The sequence below is a fragment of the Opisthocomus hoazin genome, chromosome 1 (genome assembly GCF_030867145.1).
Source record: "Opisthocomus hoazin isolate bOpiHoa1 chromosome 1, bOpiHoa1.hap1, whole genome shotgun sequence".
Classification (NCBI taxonomy): Eukaryota; Metazoa; Chordata; class Aves; order Opisthocomiformes; family Opisthocomidae; genus Opisthocomus; species Opisthocomus hoazin.
Window position 1 is genome coordinate 138,255,364 of NC_134414.1, and position 18,943 is coordinate 138,274,306.

At 39.7% G+C, this 18,943-nt stretch overlaps 1 protein-coding gene across 1 annotated transcript in view; it reads right to left on the reverse strand.

Moving 5' to 3' along the window:
- The window catches only part of MAN1A2 (mannosidase alpha class 1A member 2), a 155,105-nt gene that overhangs the window by 49,448 nt on the left and 86,714 nt on the right, over positions 1–18,943 (reverse strand). The window contains exons 6-8 of the mRNA XM_075437898.1: positions 3,714–3,808; positions 989–1,112; positions 470–563 (exon numbers count right to left, since the gene is read on the reverse strand). Of these exons, the coding sequence (XP_075294013.1) occupies positions 470–563; positions 989–1,112; positions 3,714–3,808 (313 nt within the window). The remainder of the gene's footprint in view (positions 1–469; positions 564–988; positions 1,113–3,713; positions 3,809–18,943) is intronic.

Genomic DNA, 18,943 nt, shown 5'->3' on the forward strand with positions numbered 1-18,943 from the left:
TGCCACAAAGTAGAAGACCAACGTTTGTAAATGTCAGTCCCTAACACCAGGTGAACGAGCTGAAATTTAATCACCACAAACATGCATTACTTCTACATTACCTTACAGTAATTCACTTACCAGATGGTTTGCAGAACAAAATCAGGAACAAAATCAACACGAGGAAACTATTTTCAGCCTCATTCATTATTACTGAAAATTTTAATTGACTGACAAATATAAGGATAGGCATCAGATTTGGTAGGAAGATGCTTTCAGAAAGCACCATAAAAACTGAGCTGCACGACTTCAGAGGAAGCAACAGGCAAAAACTGGTTTCAGGAGATCTCAAGTCTAAGTAATCTCTCTATGCTGTATGTTTTCAAGCAATGCTGTTCATGCCCTAAGGAATGACGTTTCTGATCCCCAACTTGACAACAAAGTAAGAAGTAGAGCTTTAATTAGGAATGAATAAAATAAGAATACTTACGCTGACCCCAACGGCCTGTTCTTGGATTCAAATAATTTGGATAAAGTCCATTAGGGCGATCCATTTTTTGAAGTAACTTCCGAATATGCATGACCTAAATTAAATCAAAATCAGGATTACCACTAACCATGTTCACCTGCTCTCTGCACATAGTTAAATCTAATTTTTTTTTCCCTTTTCCTTTTCTTTTTTTCAGTAGTAAATTTTCTTAATCTGAACCCAGAAGCTTTCTGAAGGCTTCCTGCAGGTTAGTGAGTTTTTGTTTTTAAAGGACTGCTCACATAAACTTCTTTAAAAATTATGATTTTTAAATGCATGCTGAAACAAAAAAATTGGTGTTGTCACAATTTCTACTTGAAAAAGTCACCTATTTGTTAACAGAAATACAGGTATGAAAAAAAATACCTTCTACCAAGAATGCAAATAGAATGAAATATAGAAAGTACTTCCCTTCAGTGCAATTTACGATGAACAGTACAAAAGACACTTGTATAATAAAAAATTGAATCTGAGACCCACCTTGTTGTAGTACACAGGGTCCCCTGTCAAATAGCTGAGGTGGACAAATTCCATGTGAAGAGTACCAAACTCAGCGAGGATGCTGCTGCCGGCAGAAGCCCAGCCCCAGTTGCGACCCACACCACTGAGTTCCAACAAATATGCATAAAAAAGGGAGAACAAAAACTTCTGAATTACTGTGCACAGCACTAGTAACAACCCCTACAGCAAACTAAACATGTAACAGAAAAATATTAACCCATACTTCAGATTACAGGAGTGCTTTGATTAATTTTGGAAAAAAGATGCCATAACCTCATCAACAAAGTCCTGTGATGAAAAGATGTAATATCTTGATGTCACAGAAATGCAATGACCGAATACTGGGCCCAACCTTGATTGTGTTTATTCGCTGTACGTTCCTAAGAACAAGAATCAAAAGCAATTATCTGACGAGATGAGTATACGTCCAAAGGTGCCAGCGTTCGCCTCCTTGTTCTGTCAAACATCTGCTGAGTTCCCTTCCCTGTGTGGATGTGCCTCAAGTCAGTATTAGACGCTCCAGCAGGACAGGAGTGGGCCCTATTTGTATCTACATAGGCAAACAGTATGTTTACTGTAGGCAGAACATTACGAGTTCCTCAGGCTCACTTGAAGAATCAACAGAAAGTATTTTATAACTCGTATCTTTTGCACTCTAAGAGATACCGTCTTGCTAAGTCATAACTCCTAAAATACCTCGTTTAATCTAATTTGGGAGTTTTCACCACCTTTCAGGATCACATCTTTTAAATTCTGAAGTTAACTACATTTTCCTGGAGATTACTTCTACTTTCTCTCATAAAAGATTTCAGTTATTGTTCAGACTACAATCAATTAGGAATGTCTTCTTACTTATTTTTTGAATTATAAATTAGAAAGAGGAACTATAAAGGAAAAATGTTGGTTATGGAGCAGTATTTGTAGCTCTGACCCGAGACAGAGCAACACTTTTTTATTATAGAGTAACCACTATTTACAGAGTGTAGAGAGACAAAAATCATAGCTTGTCTCAGGGGTTTTTTGGTACAGCTCTCACAAAAAGAAAATTAAGTGTTCCATTGTGAATATAAAAGCTAATAAAACACAAGTCAGTAATTTTCCAAATATTTCTTTCAGGTCTTGTCCTTTACTACATGTCAGCCTCATGATTAAGTGTCCTCATATACGCCTGCTACTGTCACTGCCCTCTGGCATGCCAGTCACCATTTTCTGCTGTGATGCTGGCTGGTTCTGTACGTTACCAAGAGACTGACACAGTAAATGCATAAACAATATCAGCATGCAGGAAATTTCTGGCACTGCCATCCTTTCCCCTCCGCCTAATGCAAATCCTCCTGCCCGGTCCTGTCTTTCTGGCTGTGCTCTGATACCCAGCCTATGCGATCTGCCTCCGTGTTTTACTGATAAGTATCCATGCCTCTACTGCTTGCAGCTTCTTAAACCTCGCCGTCTACGTTGCTCGAGCCAGAAAGGCAGATGCCGGTGCTGCCTGAGGAATATGGCCGTCTGGGCCCTTCAAACATTCTGGAATCACGGTGCAGGCTTGGGTTAAACAAAGCAAAAATAAAAAAAGCTAACTTACGCGCAGAGGAATTTCAAGCCCTGTGAAACTGCAGAAAGAACTACAAGACTGAGTAAACCACAGTGTCGTGCAGAAAACGCATAGGGAAATTCAACCCATCAATATAAATTGTACAGAGGTCCAATAAATGGCCTCAGAAGGGAAGCGCAGCACAGGCAAAGCAGAGAAACCCAGGCATGGGTGGTGAGGCCCTGCAACAACAGAAGGCAAACTACAGCTCCGTGGTCTTCATCCGAGAAGGGACAGCAAAGTGAGGATCGTATCCTGATCATGAAAGGGCACGTAAGGCCAATACTCTCAAAGTAGTCCTAAACCTCTTCACAGCCTAACAAAGCACAACAAATATCTCTCCTAAAAGGAAAACAATTTTAAACACCTCAAAACCTGTCTGCTATTTACTACCTCTAATTGCTTAAGTGTACACACAATCTAGACAGGTATCCAACTTAAGCTACCGTTTAAGAATATAATAAAAATTTTAAAAATGCCTTGCATCGAAAACACTCTCTCAAAATCTGAGGGAAATCCCAGCATTTTGCAAGCAATACAAGATAAATCAGGCAAGGCAATTCTCTTCCAGAGGCAATGCAGACCATATAAGTTCAGTGCCTGATCTGAGGGAGCCTCTCCATCTCCACGGACCATAGTGGACTTCAGCAAATTAGCCTTTATACCTATGCTGAACTGTAAAATGAATTAGTATTTTCAGAGTCCCATCATCTTCTCAAACACTATGAGTCTTCTAAAGGCAACATACAGCTCTTACAGTACATAAAACCTAGGAAGTTCAACCATGGCCTGCAAACAATTTTGTTTTTTAATAGGTTCTTTAATGACTACAGAATCAATGATTAAGCTCTAGGGCAACACATGGCATGATACACTGGGTATGTTCCAATGGCATGTTGAATTCTTATTGCAGAATCAGGAGCCAAATCATGGTCACAATTTATTGCAATTAATGAGGTAGAATGCTCTGAACTCTCACAAAATATTCTAAAGTGCCAATTTGTCTGCATCTTCTACAGTTCCACTATGAAGAAAAACTGACATATGCCATTACTAGTTTAAAGTTGGAGGGAGGGGGAGAAACACACTTCCCTGGAAAAGAAAATTCATTACCTTTTCAGATTCACCATTGCCCATGGTATACCCGTAGGTGTGTTGAAGGCTGGAAGAAGTTTTCCTGCCAGTTGCACTGCTTTGATCTTGAAAACCTAAGATAGTAGGATCAATTGCAAATAGTTACAAAGTCTGTTTTATCTCCAAGAACTATAAAGACTTAAATGTCCTTGCCCCACCCACTTCTTTGTATTAGAAAAGCTTTACATTGTAAAAAATATATTAACTTATAATTTATTGTTCACTTGTTCACTTTATATTTTTCATTAAGATTTGAACATGAAAAGAACTTGTCATTTTCAGTTCTTTCTTTCCATGCTCTCCAGCAAGAGCGCTTACGTTCCTATTAAAGAAAAATATAAATTCTCCTCCCACCTTCCTCTACCAATACTAGGAATATCAAGTGCTTTCTAAAGCAGTCTTTAAATCGTACGTTATATTTTGTAGCTAAAAATCGAGACAACTCCCTCACCCCCCACACAAGTATTTTAACTTTCACAATTTCTTTTTAACAAGACATATATATGTGTAGACAGTTCCTATTCTTTGATGAACAATCTATGCAAAACCATATATACACAGTTTCCTGTAGCTCTTCCTTCATTGATAATGCATAAGAAAAAATAATTATAGGCTTAATCTTCCCTTTCTAGTCTGATTACTCACAGAAATTACTGACGGGACAAAATCTCTTTCATTTCTAGTGGTGTTTCTACTTACTTTTGGAACATAAATCTGTAACAGCCTTATTCAGAACCTACTGTTTATTAATTAAATGAGCAATTGGGAGAAAGTTCCTTCTAAGCCTACAGGAAGAAACTTTTTCTGGAGGCAGCATATTTTGTAGATCCCCATGACATAAATCTGTTTTTACCAGCTAGCTGCTAGCACATATTTTAATTAACACATTGTCAATATTCACTCCGTTTCTGCAGAAGTATCATCTTAATTTGGATATAAGATTATTCATCAGTTTGAAGCACTGTATGAACATGTAACAAAAAGAGCTGCCATGCTCCAAAATAACTTGTGCAACACAGACATACTATAGCAACATTATCTCTCTGGTGACCAGCAATAGGACACGAGGAAATGGAATGAAGCTGCACCAGGGGAAGTTCAGACTGGACATTAGGAAAAGGTTCTTCACTGAGAGAGTGGTCACAGAACCAAGACTGCCTGAGTTCAAGAAACATCTGGACAATGCTCTTAGTCATATGGTTTACTTTTAGGTAGTCCTGTGAGGAACAGGGAGTTGGACTCATTGATCCTTACGGGTCCTTTCCAACTTGAGATATTCTATGATTTTATTATTATCGACTACCTGACCAATATTCCCTAATCAAGAAGAATAAAAGCTTTAAGGACTGCAAGACACCTCTGCTGGATTTATAAAAAATGATTTCTCCATTTTGCAAAGCCTACAGGAGGAAAACAGAAGAGATTCTCACCAGAGAGGTAAGCTCAAAAGTACCTGAAAAATAAGCAATCTAGAACATCCTCATATGAAGCTAGGAAAAAAAATCAGTATCTTAATATTTGAGGAGATGACTAGTGAGACATGAAATACATCAGAAAAGAATATTAAAGATGACATCTAATTGTATTTGACACAGTGGAGTATGGAGAGATGGAGGTGGAGCTGAAAGCAGTGAGCCAGGAAAAAGAACTTTCACAGAGGTGCTCTAAATGAATTGTAAGATGGGATATGTCTGAACTGAAAAAGAGAATATGATTTGATAGAATTATGAAGTAACAGAGGCAATATAGCTTGAATGACTTTTGGCAAAGATACTGACAAGAGACAGTCTTTGAGAAAATATGCAGAAATTTAGCAGTAAAATTCAGATAACACTCTGACCTTGAATAAAGGACCACATCAAAACAGAAAGCCATAGTATAAGAGACATAATACAGGTGGAGTCTATGGTAACTGGGGAAAAAGAAACCCTGAAGAGAACTAAAAGCTCTATCCTGTCCCAGTTACATATAAACCACCTGATTTGCACCTACAAATGCATGCCAAAGATTAATGCTGAACTTTTAGATTTTCAAGTAGTAGATTGGTCAAGACCAGACAGAACTATCTACAGGGAGTCATCTAAAAGGAGCTCCTCTACAGTGCAGACAAGCTTTAAGACCTAATCCAGAACAGAATGATGACTTCCAGTTACGTGGTACATAGTTTGGAAAGACATTTGTGGCACGAATTTGCTTAGCTTCAGCTTTGGGATCCTGCATCCTCTGAAAGCGGTACACATTATTGTATTAGTCATTAATAAAAGATATTGAAACATTAAGGTAAGAACATTCAATGGCAAAACATCCCTAGAAACTTCCAAGCTAGAAGAACATTCTTAATCGCTATTTATGTACTGCTATTGAGCTTTTAATCAATTTGAAATGTACCATGATATCTGGGGAACAAACTATAGCATTGGAAGCAGTTTTTACTAAGCATGGATGAAGTAAAGGTTGAGCTGATCTAAATGTGCATGAATCTAGACAAGGAGAGTTAAGTCAAGGCAATCACTTGCCAGCCGTTTCATCATGTGAGCAGACCAGAGCATCAGGGCAGCAGCAGGAACTGTGAGTTAAGACAACCATGTTAGCAGTACCTGTGAAAACCTGCTGTGATTTGAGGTGACCTCCTGTCACCTCTGCTGGGCTGAGGACTCTACGTACCACTGATTTAGCATCAGAAGGTAAAACTCTACCTCTCCATATCCCTTTCATCCAAGACTGGATGCAAGGAAACACTTAAATTGCCTGAATACATGCCTTTACCTTCTACTATTTCCATCCCAGTCCTACTTCACTGTTGCTTCTCAATAACAAAACCACCAGTGCTTGAGACAGTGTTTACCTAAGCAGACTGGAGTGACAACTGGGAGACAGCTGCACAGGTTTTCATCAGAGCAAAATGACCAGAAGAGCACATTTGGAGAGATGCAGCGAAAAGAAAGAAATGTAGTAAGCAGTGGTGGATGAGAGGTCTTTTATGGGAGACTGCAGACCAGACGTGGCTGAGCTCATTAAAGTGACCTCTTTTATAAGTTTCTGACTTTAAGAGCAACAGTAAGTGCCTCAGGCTCTAGCTGTTATAATAATGTGCTGTCATCGGACAACATGGTTACTTACCACACTGTAAGTTTGGGGGGGGGGAGGGGTGTGTTGTTTTTTAAAACCAGGTTAAACTGATAGATTCAATTTCAGCCTTGGCAGTTCCCTGCTGACAGGCAATCCATTTCAAGAAACATACAGACAAGAAGAACCGAGAAGAACAAAAAATGAATGGGTGCCTTGAAAACAGCACTCATTAGGAAACAGTAAAAGAACTGCAGTTACTTAGTCCAGAGAAAATATGTTCAAGAGAGGACAAGATAATGACTTTTCAGTATATAAAAGGCTAATACAAGGAAAAGGAAATAATAACTTTTTCCACGGATATGGAGAATACAAAAAGGAGTAGGGGAAAGTAAGTTACTGATTATTAAAAAGTTGGTGATAAGGATAACTAATAATGAAACATGACTGTGACTGCTGCATAATCATCACTACAGCTTTTAGAAATGCACTGTACGACATCTGCAACCATGAAGACTGACATGATTTGGACTCTGCCAGGGAACAGAAGAATAACTGAGAACCACGCAGCTTCCTTACTGCTCTTCCAGCCATACTACCAATTAATCAAATGGCTTGTGCACATTCCATATGTGTCAGAGGAAAGTGTTTTGTCTCTCAGGGCCTTGCACCTACTCTGTAGACCCACACAGCACCGCTGTAATTGGTGCATAAATCATGGAGACCATCCAGCCCCAAGTTTCTCTGCTAGCACAAGCTCCGAAGTATAGGACTCTATAACAGAGAGGAAATCACCACAAAGACAACAGCTCTCAAAGAAATGTTGTTCTTGCAAGATAACTCAATCTTTTTTCAAATGTGCATTCACACTTGCCTTAATTACAGAATTCATCATGTAGTGGCCTTAAGATGTGGAGGTAACCGATCACAGTCTTCTTAAAGACCCAGTAACAGCTCTAGCAAGGCATTCTATTTTGAAAACGCAAAACCACTGTTCTAGGTAGACATGTGTATTAACCCCAGGGTAGCTGTTCTGTCTATTCTCAAAATAAGGGCTTTTTTCAGAAAAGTTTCAGAAATCACCATAGACTTGGAGAAGTATTTCCATTTTACATGGCAAAATCTAACACACTAAATCCATCAGTTTACATATCCTTTGGTAGGCTAACACTTCTTTCTGCTAATGCTGTAAAGCAACGAAAGGATTTTTTCCTCCCATCAAATACAAATCAAGCTGTTTACAGCGAGAAGGGGAGAGTGGAAATTAGCAGAAAAAGTAAAACCCAACCTCCAAATCGAGTAAGTGGATACCTCATTAAGATGAAAACATCAATCAGTATCTCCAAACTAGTGCGTACAGCAGACCAGCTGTGAGGGCCTGAATCATTTTCATCCATTAAATTGACGCTTAACACACCAAACCTGCCACCCACCCCACAGCATGAAAGCTTGCTCCTGAGCCTATTAATCCAAGTAAGGCCAAAACATTCAGCAGAACAGACCTTAAAGATCAGGACGATTCTTCAAAAGCCTTACTGATGTATCCAGTGACTGCAGAGATGCAAGACTGCAACTCTTAGAAAACTGTATTACGCTAATACTGCTGTTCGGTGTTCCCTTCGAGCACTATGAATGGCAAACAGCCTCGAGAGGCCTCTACTCCTAACACTGAGGGGGGATTATAGACATTTTATAAAATAAAGAATCTCTTTCACTTATGTGCATAGGTCATTCTTTGAATCATTCTTCTTAAACAGTAATAAATGCCAGACTTCTCCTTAATCTGATAGTTATTAACTAGTAAGTATCCATGTCAAGCAATGTGGCTGGTTCTACGGGTTTGACAACTTCTGATCCTGGAAAAAACAGCAGACAAAAACCAGATACACCACACAAGTTCACAAAAATGATGTCTCGTCCTCAGTGCTACCATTACTACCAAAACTTGTACGTTTCCTTTGAATGCTAAGATGACAAGGCAGACTGATCTAATAACTGAATACAGATTTAAAAGAAAAAAACAAAAAACAAACAAACATCTGACAGCAATACCAGACTCAGACTCTTAAGGAAGATACTTGGTATTTCCTGGCCCAATCCAAACCAGTTACCTTTCTACCGTCAGAGTTCAATCTGCAGTAGTGAATTCTTCACTGTCCTTTTGTGGCTAACCACCCATTTAAAGGCAATGGCCTCAAGTTGCACCAGGGGAGGTTTAGATTGGATATTAGGAAAAATTTCTTTACTGCAAGAGTGGTCAGGCATTGGAACAGGCTGCCCAGGGAGATGGTGGAGTCCCCATCCCTGGAGGTGTTTAAAAAACGTGTAGATGTGGCACTTCAGGACATGGTTTAGTAGGCATGGTGGTGTTGGGTAGATGGTTAGACTTGATGATCTTAGAGGTCTTTTCCAACCTATGATTCTATAAAGCTCAACCTGTCAGACAGGACTTTCTGCATGAGTAAAGACAGAGGCTCATGGTGTGATTTAATGCTGAAAATCAAGGTAAGCAGCATCGTCACAAAAAACCCCCACAGATAACTAGCTTAATAAGCATTGCTGTTTTGTTGCCTATCTGTCTATAAGCCTTCTTGCATAGGCAAAAAGAGGTCTGCATGCTGGATGAATAGCTCTAAGTTCCAACACACTTTCCCCCTTCAACATTTGGGTTTTACGCTGTTCCTAGGGCATTCCCCACTTCAAGTGGGGGCCATCTTGCTACCACGAAATGAAGACATGACTCCCTCTTTACATATTTGCTTCTAATAAATTCCACAGATATAATTAGAAAGGCATCTTGTGAGAAGAGGGAGATGCAGTAAGATTCTGGTAATGTTTCAGCTATCATAGTACGAATTGCGTGGGAGAGCATTTCAGCTATATTTTATAGATGTTTGAAGAGGTACGTCACATCTAGACTTGGTCCTAAAGAACTTAAATCCATGCTCATGGGAGATTTAGGAAGGCAGCTACAAACTACATCTATGGTGGTGAAACGATGTAGAACTATATAAATACAACAGCATCTCTTTAGCATTGCAGGTCTCGAGTCATGGCAGATGTTCAAGGAAGGAATACTTGCAGATACTGCTAAGACACTGACTGCCATAGCTACAGTACTTTTGCTGTCTTTCGTGAGCTGTAATGACCACCAAAGTACTTGATGAACAACACTTAGCATTTCTAAAAGACTAAAAGTCTTTAAACAAGAGAAGACTTCTGCAAAGGGATGCTCTGTGAATTTATATTACTTTCACTATGACAGAAAAAAAAAAAAAAAGGAAATGAAAAATCTAACCCTGTCTTAGCAGTCTAAGATCAGAGTTAAAAAAACAGCAATCAACTTGAATCTGGAAAATGGCTATGGTGTCACTGCTTTCTTTACTTCTTCCCATCAGGTATCTACATGCACTGATGAGATCCCCCTGACCCTTCCCTTCTCTAGGCTAAACAGTCCCAGCTCTTTCAGCCTTTCCTCAGATGAGAGATGCTCCAGTCCCTTAACTATCTTTGCAGTGCTTCACTAGACTCTCTCCAGTATGTCCATGCCTCTCTTGTACTGGGGAGCCCGGAACTGGACACAGGACTCCAGACGTGGCATCTGAATAAAACAGAAGTACGTGCTGAATAAAAGAGAAGGATCGCCTCCCCATACCTGCTGGCAACACTCCTCCTAATGCAGCCCAGGGTACCATCCACTTTCTATGCAGCAAGGGCACTTTGCTGGTTCATGGTCAACTTGGTGTCCATCACTTTTCTGCTAAGCTGCTTTCCAGATATTTGGCCCCCACCATGAACTGGTGAACAGAGTTGTTCGTCCCCAGTTGCAGGACTTGGCACTTCCTTGTTGAACTGGGTGACACTCCTGTCAGCTCATTTCTCCAGCCTGTAGACCAGCCTGTAGAGGTCCCTTCAGATGGCAGCATGATACTCAGGCGTATCAGCCGCTCCTCCCAGTTTTGTGTCACCAGGAAACTTGCTATCAGTACGCTCTGCCTCATCACCCAGATCATTAATGAAGATGTTGAATGAGATCAGACCCTGTACTGAGACCTGGAGTACACCATTAGTTACTGGCCTCCAACTACACTTTGCACCACTGATCGTCACCCTCACTGCCTGCTCTTCCAGCCCATGCTTCACCAGCTTCTCTGTGAGGATTTTATGGGAGACAGTGCCAAAAGCCTCACTGAAGTCTACGTAGACAATATCCACTGTTCTCTCTCTTCATCTACCAAGGCAGTCATTTCATCACAGGTTATCAGGGATGGCTGAGTATGACATGCCCTTTATGAATCCATGCTGGCTACTTCCAACCACCTTGTCGTTCATGGGCCTGGGAACAGTTTTCAGGCTTAGTTGCTCCATCATGTTCACAGTGATCAAGGTAAGGCTGACCAGTTTGCAGTTCCCTGGGTCATCCTCCTTGTCCTTTTTGAAGACAGGAATGATCTAAGGGCGATGCCATTCACCTTGTGCATTAGCTTTGGTGCTCAATGACACTCCTTTAAACTTTAGCCTTTTAAGCTACTACACTTCTGTAAGGCACGCAGAAGATTTACACAGGCAGAGAGAAAGAAACTGAGCTTAATTCCTTAGTTTCTTGTGTTCTTGCATCTGTTGCTGTAGAGTTCTCCTGTGCTATGAGAATTCTCGTCTCTCAACAACAGTGGTAAAGCAGATAGTACTTCATCCATAAATATTATATAACTTGCTGATCTACTCCTTTCATGAGCAAATAAATGCTTCATGAAATGCTCCTTCTTAAAAAAAAAAAACCCAAAACAAACTACCACCCCATTACCAACTCCGCAAATTCAGAAAGTCAACATTTATGAACATATATGACTGCCTCCTTCTGCACCACTTCTGAGCCAGGCCTCTCTTTCCTTTAACGGTTTCTATCGTCAAGCCAGTTTTTTTTCACTAAAAGAAAACTACTTTTGTAAGAGATTTTCTGATACTCCCTTAGTTTTCAGAACATGTGGACGAGGCTGACATTTTGTTTAGCCAGTGACATCACACATGAGAGCTCTACAGATACTTTTACAAAAAAGAAAACCACACTGGATATCTCCCTGAAAGACATGCTTTTGTCGACAACTTGAAACAATGGTAGGAAAGCAAGAAGGGCTGTCCAGTTGCAGACGATGCAAGAAATCAGGTGATGTAACAGTTGCCTCCGATCTAAGAATCACTGTGATACTGTTGCGTTAAAAGGGGTAACGGAGTCCGATAAGCGGCAAAAGGAAAGCCATCCCGTTGAGTCATGAGGTTCAGAGCAGACCCCCTTGCATTCTAAACTCACTCTCGGAGAGTAGTCTAGGTGCGGCTGATCTACTTCTAGTCCCAGACTTGGCCAATGGCTTATGTCTAAAGGACTAAGCGCGTAGCCACTTACCAGATTCAACTTGCCTGTCAGAGCCCCTCCAAGGGCTTTCACTCCAACAGTTTCGCAAAGTTGAAACGACAGGTAATTTATTCAAGCAACAGGTATCACAGATTCGGGATTGCCATTGATGAATGCTGTGTCTACAAACATTGAGCTCAAGGTAACGGTTTAGCGCTTTAGTTAGCAAGGTGTTCCCAGGGATACGCCTGACAAAGTCACAGGTGCGACTCTTACCAAAGAGGCGTCCCTTCTTTACGGGGAAGAGAGATTCAGACCCGTCGACCCGCCTGTCACGTAAGGTTCTCGCTTGGCTCCTCCTCCCGAAGAGAGTTTTCAAGTGCCAGGTTTTATACGTTTGAAAATCTTTTGGCGAGGTGGGACTAAGTCAATTATTATGTGTCAGTTGGCTTTTGGCACGGAATGTTGTGTTGTCACAAGCGGGAGTCGCCACCTCTTGGTACGTGTACAGGGTGGCCAAATGTTTAAGCAACCTCTGGCTGCGCGGCCTCCCTCACGTCCCTGAGATTACTCGATTTACAGTGGTGGGCTATCCCCCTTTTCTTCTGTCTGGTAAGACAAGCACAAGTCAGTTGCTCCCTTTGTTAACTCCTCTGCTCTTGGCGCCTGAGTTGGAGCACGTCATTGACAAGTCCAGCGAGGCCATGACCACAGATATCAGCCTAGCTGTCTCTAATATCTCTGTCTAGAGATTCAGCTTGTGAAAAATCTCTAAAGCAGTGCACCAGAATCATCCTGATTTCAAGAAAAAAGCTGCAATTTCACTCCGCACTCTGCTTCTGAAACAAAAAGCTCAGTACTGGCCCACAGACACCCTGGTACCACAGGACTGTACAGGTCCATTCACACTCCCAAATCTCCCGATCTCTTCTCTGCTAGAGGCTTTAAACTGTTCTGAGATAAAAATAAAGGTTGTGGGTTTTTTTGGATACTGAATTCAGGGACAGGTAAAGCACTGGCAAAAGAGATGGCAAGAAAGTAGCCCATCCTATCAACCAATATGGATGGACCAGACAACCTAGGAAAACTATCCTAGTGGGAGTCCGTAAGTTAGAGTTGTACTGAAAAGCATTAAAATGCCTATCTGAGCATATTGTTCAAATACAGTCTACAAATGAGCAGAAAAAAAAACATAGAAAAATACTTTAACTGCATCAGTTAAATGCAGATAAGAGATATTATCTGGTTGACTACTACCTTGCCTATTCACATTTTACAAATTAGCAATTCTATGTTCAAATGCTGTTTCTTAGATATAAGATAATAAATACTACGGTGGTTTTCTACCATCAGCAGGGAAAGATTTGCAAACAGAATTCTTAAGTGATACTATCTTTATCTTTTACTAAAGTTTTCCAAAGCTGCTTTGCTGAACTACAGACATGAGGAATCTAGTTACTGTTGACTAAGACATCTTAGAATCTAATGAAATATTCATTGTTTTCACACTATTGATAATTTTTAAAAAATCCCCATGAGAAAGTTTGTGCATATATTACCTTATTAGAAATATTTAAAATGTTTGCTCTGAAAGATCTAAATGTAAAAATTTGGCATGCACTGGACAACCAGCTAATCACATTTAAACTACCAGGCACTGGCTAGTAATACCTCCATTAAACTGCATAATTCCCGTTCACTTCAATAGCTGTATCGGCTTTCTTGGCACGAGTTTCACGCATGTCTGAGTAGAAAAGTTACACGTTCTCCATATTTAAATGGCCTTCCAATCTGTGGCACTTTACACTAGTCAGCCAACATCACAGATCACTTAAAATTCAGAATAGATGCGATGAAAATCTGGCATATAAACGCCTCCTTGATCTGATCATTCCTGGAAGGTAAATGCACTGTTTCTCATCCCACCTAACTGAGTCAAAAACCAAGGCAGTTTTGAGTTAATTTTCTCTTCTATTGTTATTGAAAGTTTCTTTCAGCCCAGGCAATTTTTGTGCTTTATTTTTCCTTCTTTTCATATCTCTGACTTCTTCACTGTAAGTTTCCCTGCACAAGCAGTATTAACCTGCCAGATTAGGTACCTGTGTAAATAAGTTGTCTCAGGACTAGAAGCAACAATCTTGAATTTGCACAACATACTAATCACAATCACTTATGCCTAAGAATGCTCCAAGGATATAAGCGCGCTTTTAAAAGACTCTGCTTTCAGGTGATTTCTTCTTGCTGTGGGAGCTACTGCAGCACAGGGAACCAGATGTGAGAGCACAGACAATGTCTGGCATCTGGCTTAAATGTTCTCCCACTACTTGCTGGCAATAAGAAAGATTGATTTAGAGAGAGTGGAAAAAGGGGATGGAGAAAGAGAAGGGAGAAAAATGAATCTGAGTGGCCATTAGGAAACCAAAAGAGCCATCGAGGGACAGAAGATCAGCATGGAGCTTTGCCAGCAGGGAAGCAAAACTGGTAAAAGGAAGGGCTTCCAGTCCCCAGCCTCACACAAGGTGAAGTGCCAGGGAGAAGTTGTTAAAAGAAGAGAGCACAAACAGGAGGTGAAGGGAAGAAACAAAAGGCATCAGGAGGTGGAAGGAGGGGGAATGAATGGAGGGCTAAAGCAGACAAGACATAAGAAGGGGCCATGGAGGGAGTGCCAAGAGAGCAGCTGTAATGAACACAAGTATGAAAAACATCTTGAGGGATCTGACAGGGGAAGAATGCTTTTTCATCTCCAGAATGTATTCTTCAAACTTCTGATTGACCCTAATATATCAGCCTCTCAACATGCCTTTGTAGCCAAACACACCCAGGCAAAGAAAATGGTAAAAAAAGAATCTTTAGGTTTGGTTTTTGTTTTGTCTTTTCTTTTTGAATTAATAATCAGTGATCCTTGGTATTTTGCTACTACCAGATTTTCTACTGAGTTCAGTAACAGACTCCATTATGTTCCTGAAGGTCCCAACCCAACTGATGATCCAGTCTCTTTGTTTTTTTTACAAATGAAAATGTGTATCAGGAACCCTAAGAAATGGTTCTAAAGTCAAGTAATTAAGCTGTTTGTGCTATATTTACAAGACTTATGATAATCCTTTTCACACAATAAAAATTACCTGCCTTCTCTGATTATTAATCTCTCTTGACACTGGCTTTTTTTGGTAACATCTGCTCCTAACGCATTCTCCACTCACATCAAATATTTCCTTAATTTCCCATATATTTTCCTCTGCCATGTCATCTTTTTTGTCCTTCAGCTCTGTGTTTACATTGTATCAATTTCTCAGTTATCCCTGTCTCCTGTTTCTCTTGAATGTACTGCCAGGCTTTCCATTTTAAATTAATCTTGATTTCCCCTTTAGACTTCGCCAGAAATGACTCAGTCCCCTTTAGTCTGTATTCGCCTTCACAAAAAAGTTAAACAGAGATGAAATTACATATTGTTTCACCCTACATGCACTCATTATACACACAGTCTCCCTCCTCTCATTGGTACGATGTAACAGATTACAATGCAAAAATCATGGACAGTCTAGAAAAAATAATTTAAAAAGCACATAATTTTTACCTCTTCAAAACCATATCCTTTACACAATGTCAGATGCAAAATACATTTCATTACGTTGTACCTGATGAAAATGAGTAAATAGTGTTTGGTGGTTTTTTTTTTTTAAAGGGATGAACTGATTTACAGATATATTTAGCTTATCTACTGTTAATATATATATCAGGACCAAGTTCTGACAGAAAATTAGTTGGCAAACAAAAGCTACGAGCAATGAATTAGTAAGCATCAAATCTTCATAGCTGTGTAAATTCTGCAAGGCACTTGAAATAACCAGACATTTATTTTGAAAAATGGTAAGATAAATACCCTAAACTCCTGCAGCATAATTTACAGATCCTAGGGCCAAAAATATAAGATAAAAATTTTCTTCTTTTATGCCACGCAAACAAAAAAAATCAAAAAGGCTCAGAGCAACAATTTGTTCTTCTGTATAAAATAAAACATCATTATCATGCTACCTTTGTGTTTATGTCAATAAGTAATATTTAAGTGAAACACTTCTTCCAGAGACATATCTAGACTGAGTCATATACAGCATACTGACTATTCATGTGTCCAGGAAGCATAACTATCAGTCCTCTATCTTTTAATGATTTTTCTACCACTTCTGCCGTTTTTACACATCTTTTTAAGAACATGATTATCAAGATGTTTACAGCATAACAACAGTGATCCTTTATTAATAACGTCAACATAAGTAAATTCCTCCTTGTATTCAAAACTCCTGTTTATAAATCAAAATGCTTATAGGCCTTTCGCCACAGGATTTCGTACCAAAAGTTCAAACTGAGCTGGTTGCCTTTGAGTTCCACATACTCCTGAAGCCACAACTATTCAAAACATACTCCCTTGTTCTGTCCCCATGTTGGTCTGGCCAACATGGATTGTTGATTTTTTGTTATAACTTACAGTCTGCATCTACACCTTTGGCAACATAAAAATGGACTTCATTTATACAGGCCACATTGACCAACTGATGAAATTTCTCCAGAGTTTTCTATTTTCTTGCCATTTCAAATGGGAGCAAATCTATAGCCAGCGACACGTTCTTACAAGAATACTTTTATCATCAAATGACTACTACACTGACGATCCCTTATTTTCCATTAACTGAACTTCTGGGGTGGGAAAGATGACTGAAATCAGACTAACTGCCTCAAAGAAACCTAGGTCACCTTAAATGGCCTTTTCTGAACACAGACATAGTTGTGTTCTCTTGTTTTAGGCACCTACCTGCAATTTTATATTTTGAACTAAAAACAAAAAAGAATGTTAATAGGCTAGAGAGGTTCTTGGTCACCTCTTTAAAGATTTATCATATGATTATCCAATTCATAAATGGTAATACAGTACTACTGCAGATAGCTTAGCATCCTCTTGATTCCTAATAGACTAGAAAAGTTCACCATCTTTATCATGTGGCAGGCAAACACATCATTAGAGGCAACACAACTTTTATTAGTGTTTTTGCTAGTTTTTAGCAGTTTTGCTTAGCAGTTTTTGTAGCATTCATGCCATTTATTTCATTTTTCTCTCACAGTACCTGTTCTTGTCTAAACAGTTTTTAATATTGAAACTCCTTTTTAAAGGAAAGCACAATAGTCAGTGCTGAATTAAAACAAGTTCCAAAAGGCAAAACAGTCAAAGATGCCTGGCTTTAAAGTGCTATCATGTCCAGAGCTGTATTTCTGTTTTGTTTTAAAGCAGAAAAATATCTTACTGAAAGAACAGTGTTTTCAGCTGATGAAATAGAATGCCATACTTCCTCTCTTCATCAGATCAAGCATGAAAACCATCAGTGGAGAAGCAAACACAGGAGGAAAGAACATAGGAAAACACAGTGGGTAGAAATTAATGTGTTAGTGTGTCAACACTAATGCCAATAAATGAATGTCTGGAAAAGTACCAGGTAAGATACTGTGCTTGCTGTAACTGGTGCCCATCAGCATCAGTATGACTAACTACCGAAGTGGGAGCCAAAAACTAGTAGACCCGGTCATCAGCAGATACATGGCATGTGAGTTCAGTTACAAATGATCTATTCTTTCTTAGCTTTTATAGCCCTCTACAGGAACACGACCAAAGAGTCAGTTTTAAGAGTAGCTATCACTGCATTGTTATTGTATTTTCTATTGCTAAAACAGCTTGTCCTTTATTTCCACCAGTTTAAAGCGTGTTCTACCAACAGGCAAACCTATTTCCAATCAGACCTCGGGGAAACAAAACTGCAGCGAAATCAGTTTTCCCCTCCTTTCTCCCTCTTTGGGTGCTGTGTGGTACTGAGATAAAGCAACAAAGTGGGCTAAGTGTCATTTGCCAGTCAAGACCACATTTACTACAGGCCCGGTAAACAGAAACTCCACAAGGACTACAATCTGCACCATGGTGAGCAGTAGCAATGCCCAATATGTGACAATGCTTTAAAACTCAAGAAAAAAAGTTTGTTCTCAGGTTGTGTCCAGTTAGAAGCCTGTAAGCTGTCACAACCAGTTATGGATAAGCAGGCCATCTAGCAACAAACTGAAATCTCATCTTTATTGGATAGGACATACACGATGCTGTTATCTCCTCTGAGATTTTCAACCTTTGAAAACTTAATTTGGATAAGCTCCTTCATAGGTACAGTCAACATTTCTGTGAAATCAGTTCATAAAATATATTGTCTTGCTTACTACAGACCTATACTTCATATAATTAGGTCAGTTGTTAGGGGATATCCATTGGCATATTTAACATAATTTTAATAAGGAGTCTTCCTGAACAGAAGAGATGCTGTCTGTAAGTTTCCTGGAAAGGATCAGTTTGATTATCTGTTAACAGAGTATCAGGTACTGTCATAGCTTAACCTGGCAGCTGGCAACTAAGCACTGGACAGTCGCTCACTTACCCCTCGCCTTCCCCACCAGTGGGATGGGGAGGACAAATGCACAAAAGGTAAAACTCGTGGGTTGAGATAAAGACGGTTTAATAAGACAAGGAAGGAAATACTAATACTAATAATCATGAATATGCAAAACAAGCTATACACAATACAATTTTTCTCACCGCCCGACGACCAATTGCATATCCAGTCCCTGAGCAGTGATTGTGGAACCCACACGTATCCCGGAGTTCACGAATTTCACAGATTTTGCCAAACTTGCAGATTTCATATAACTTGCTAAATTCACAGGAAAAACAAAGACCGAACTCCCAGAAAAGAGAGGAAAAGAAGATTTC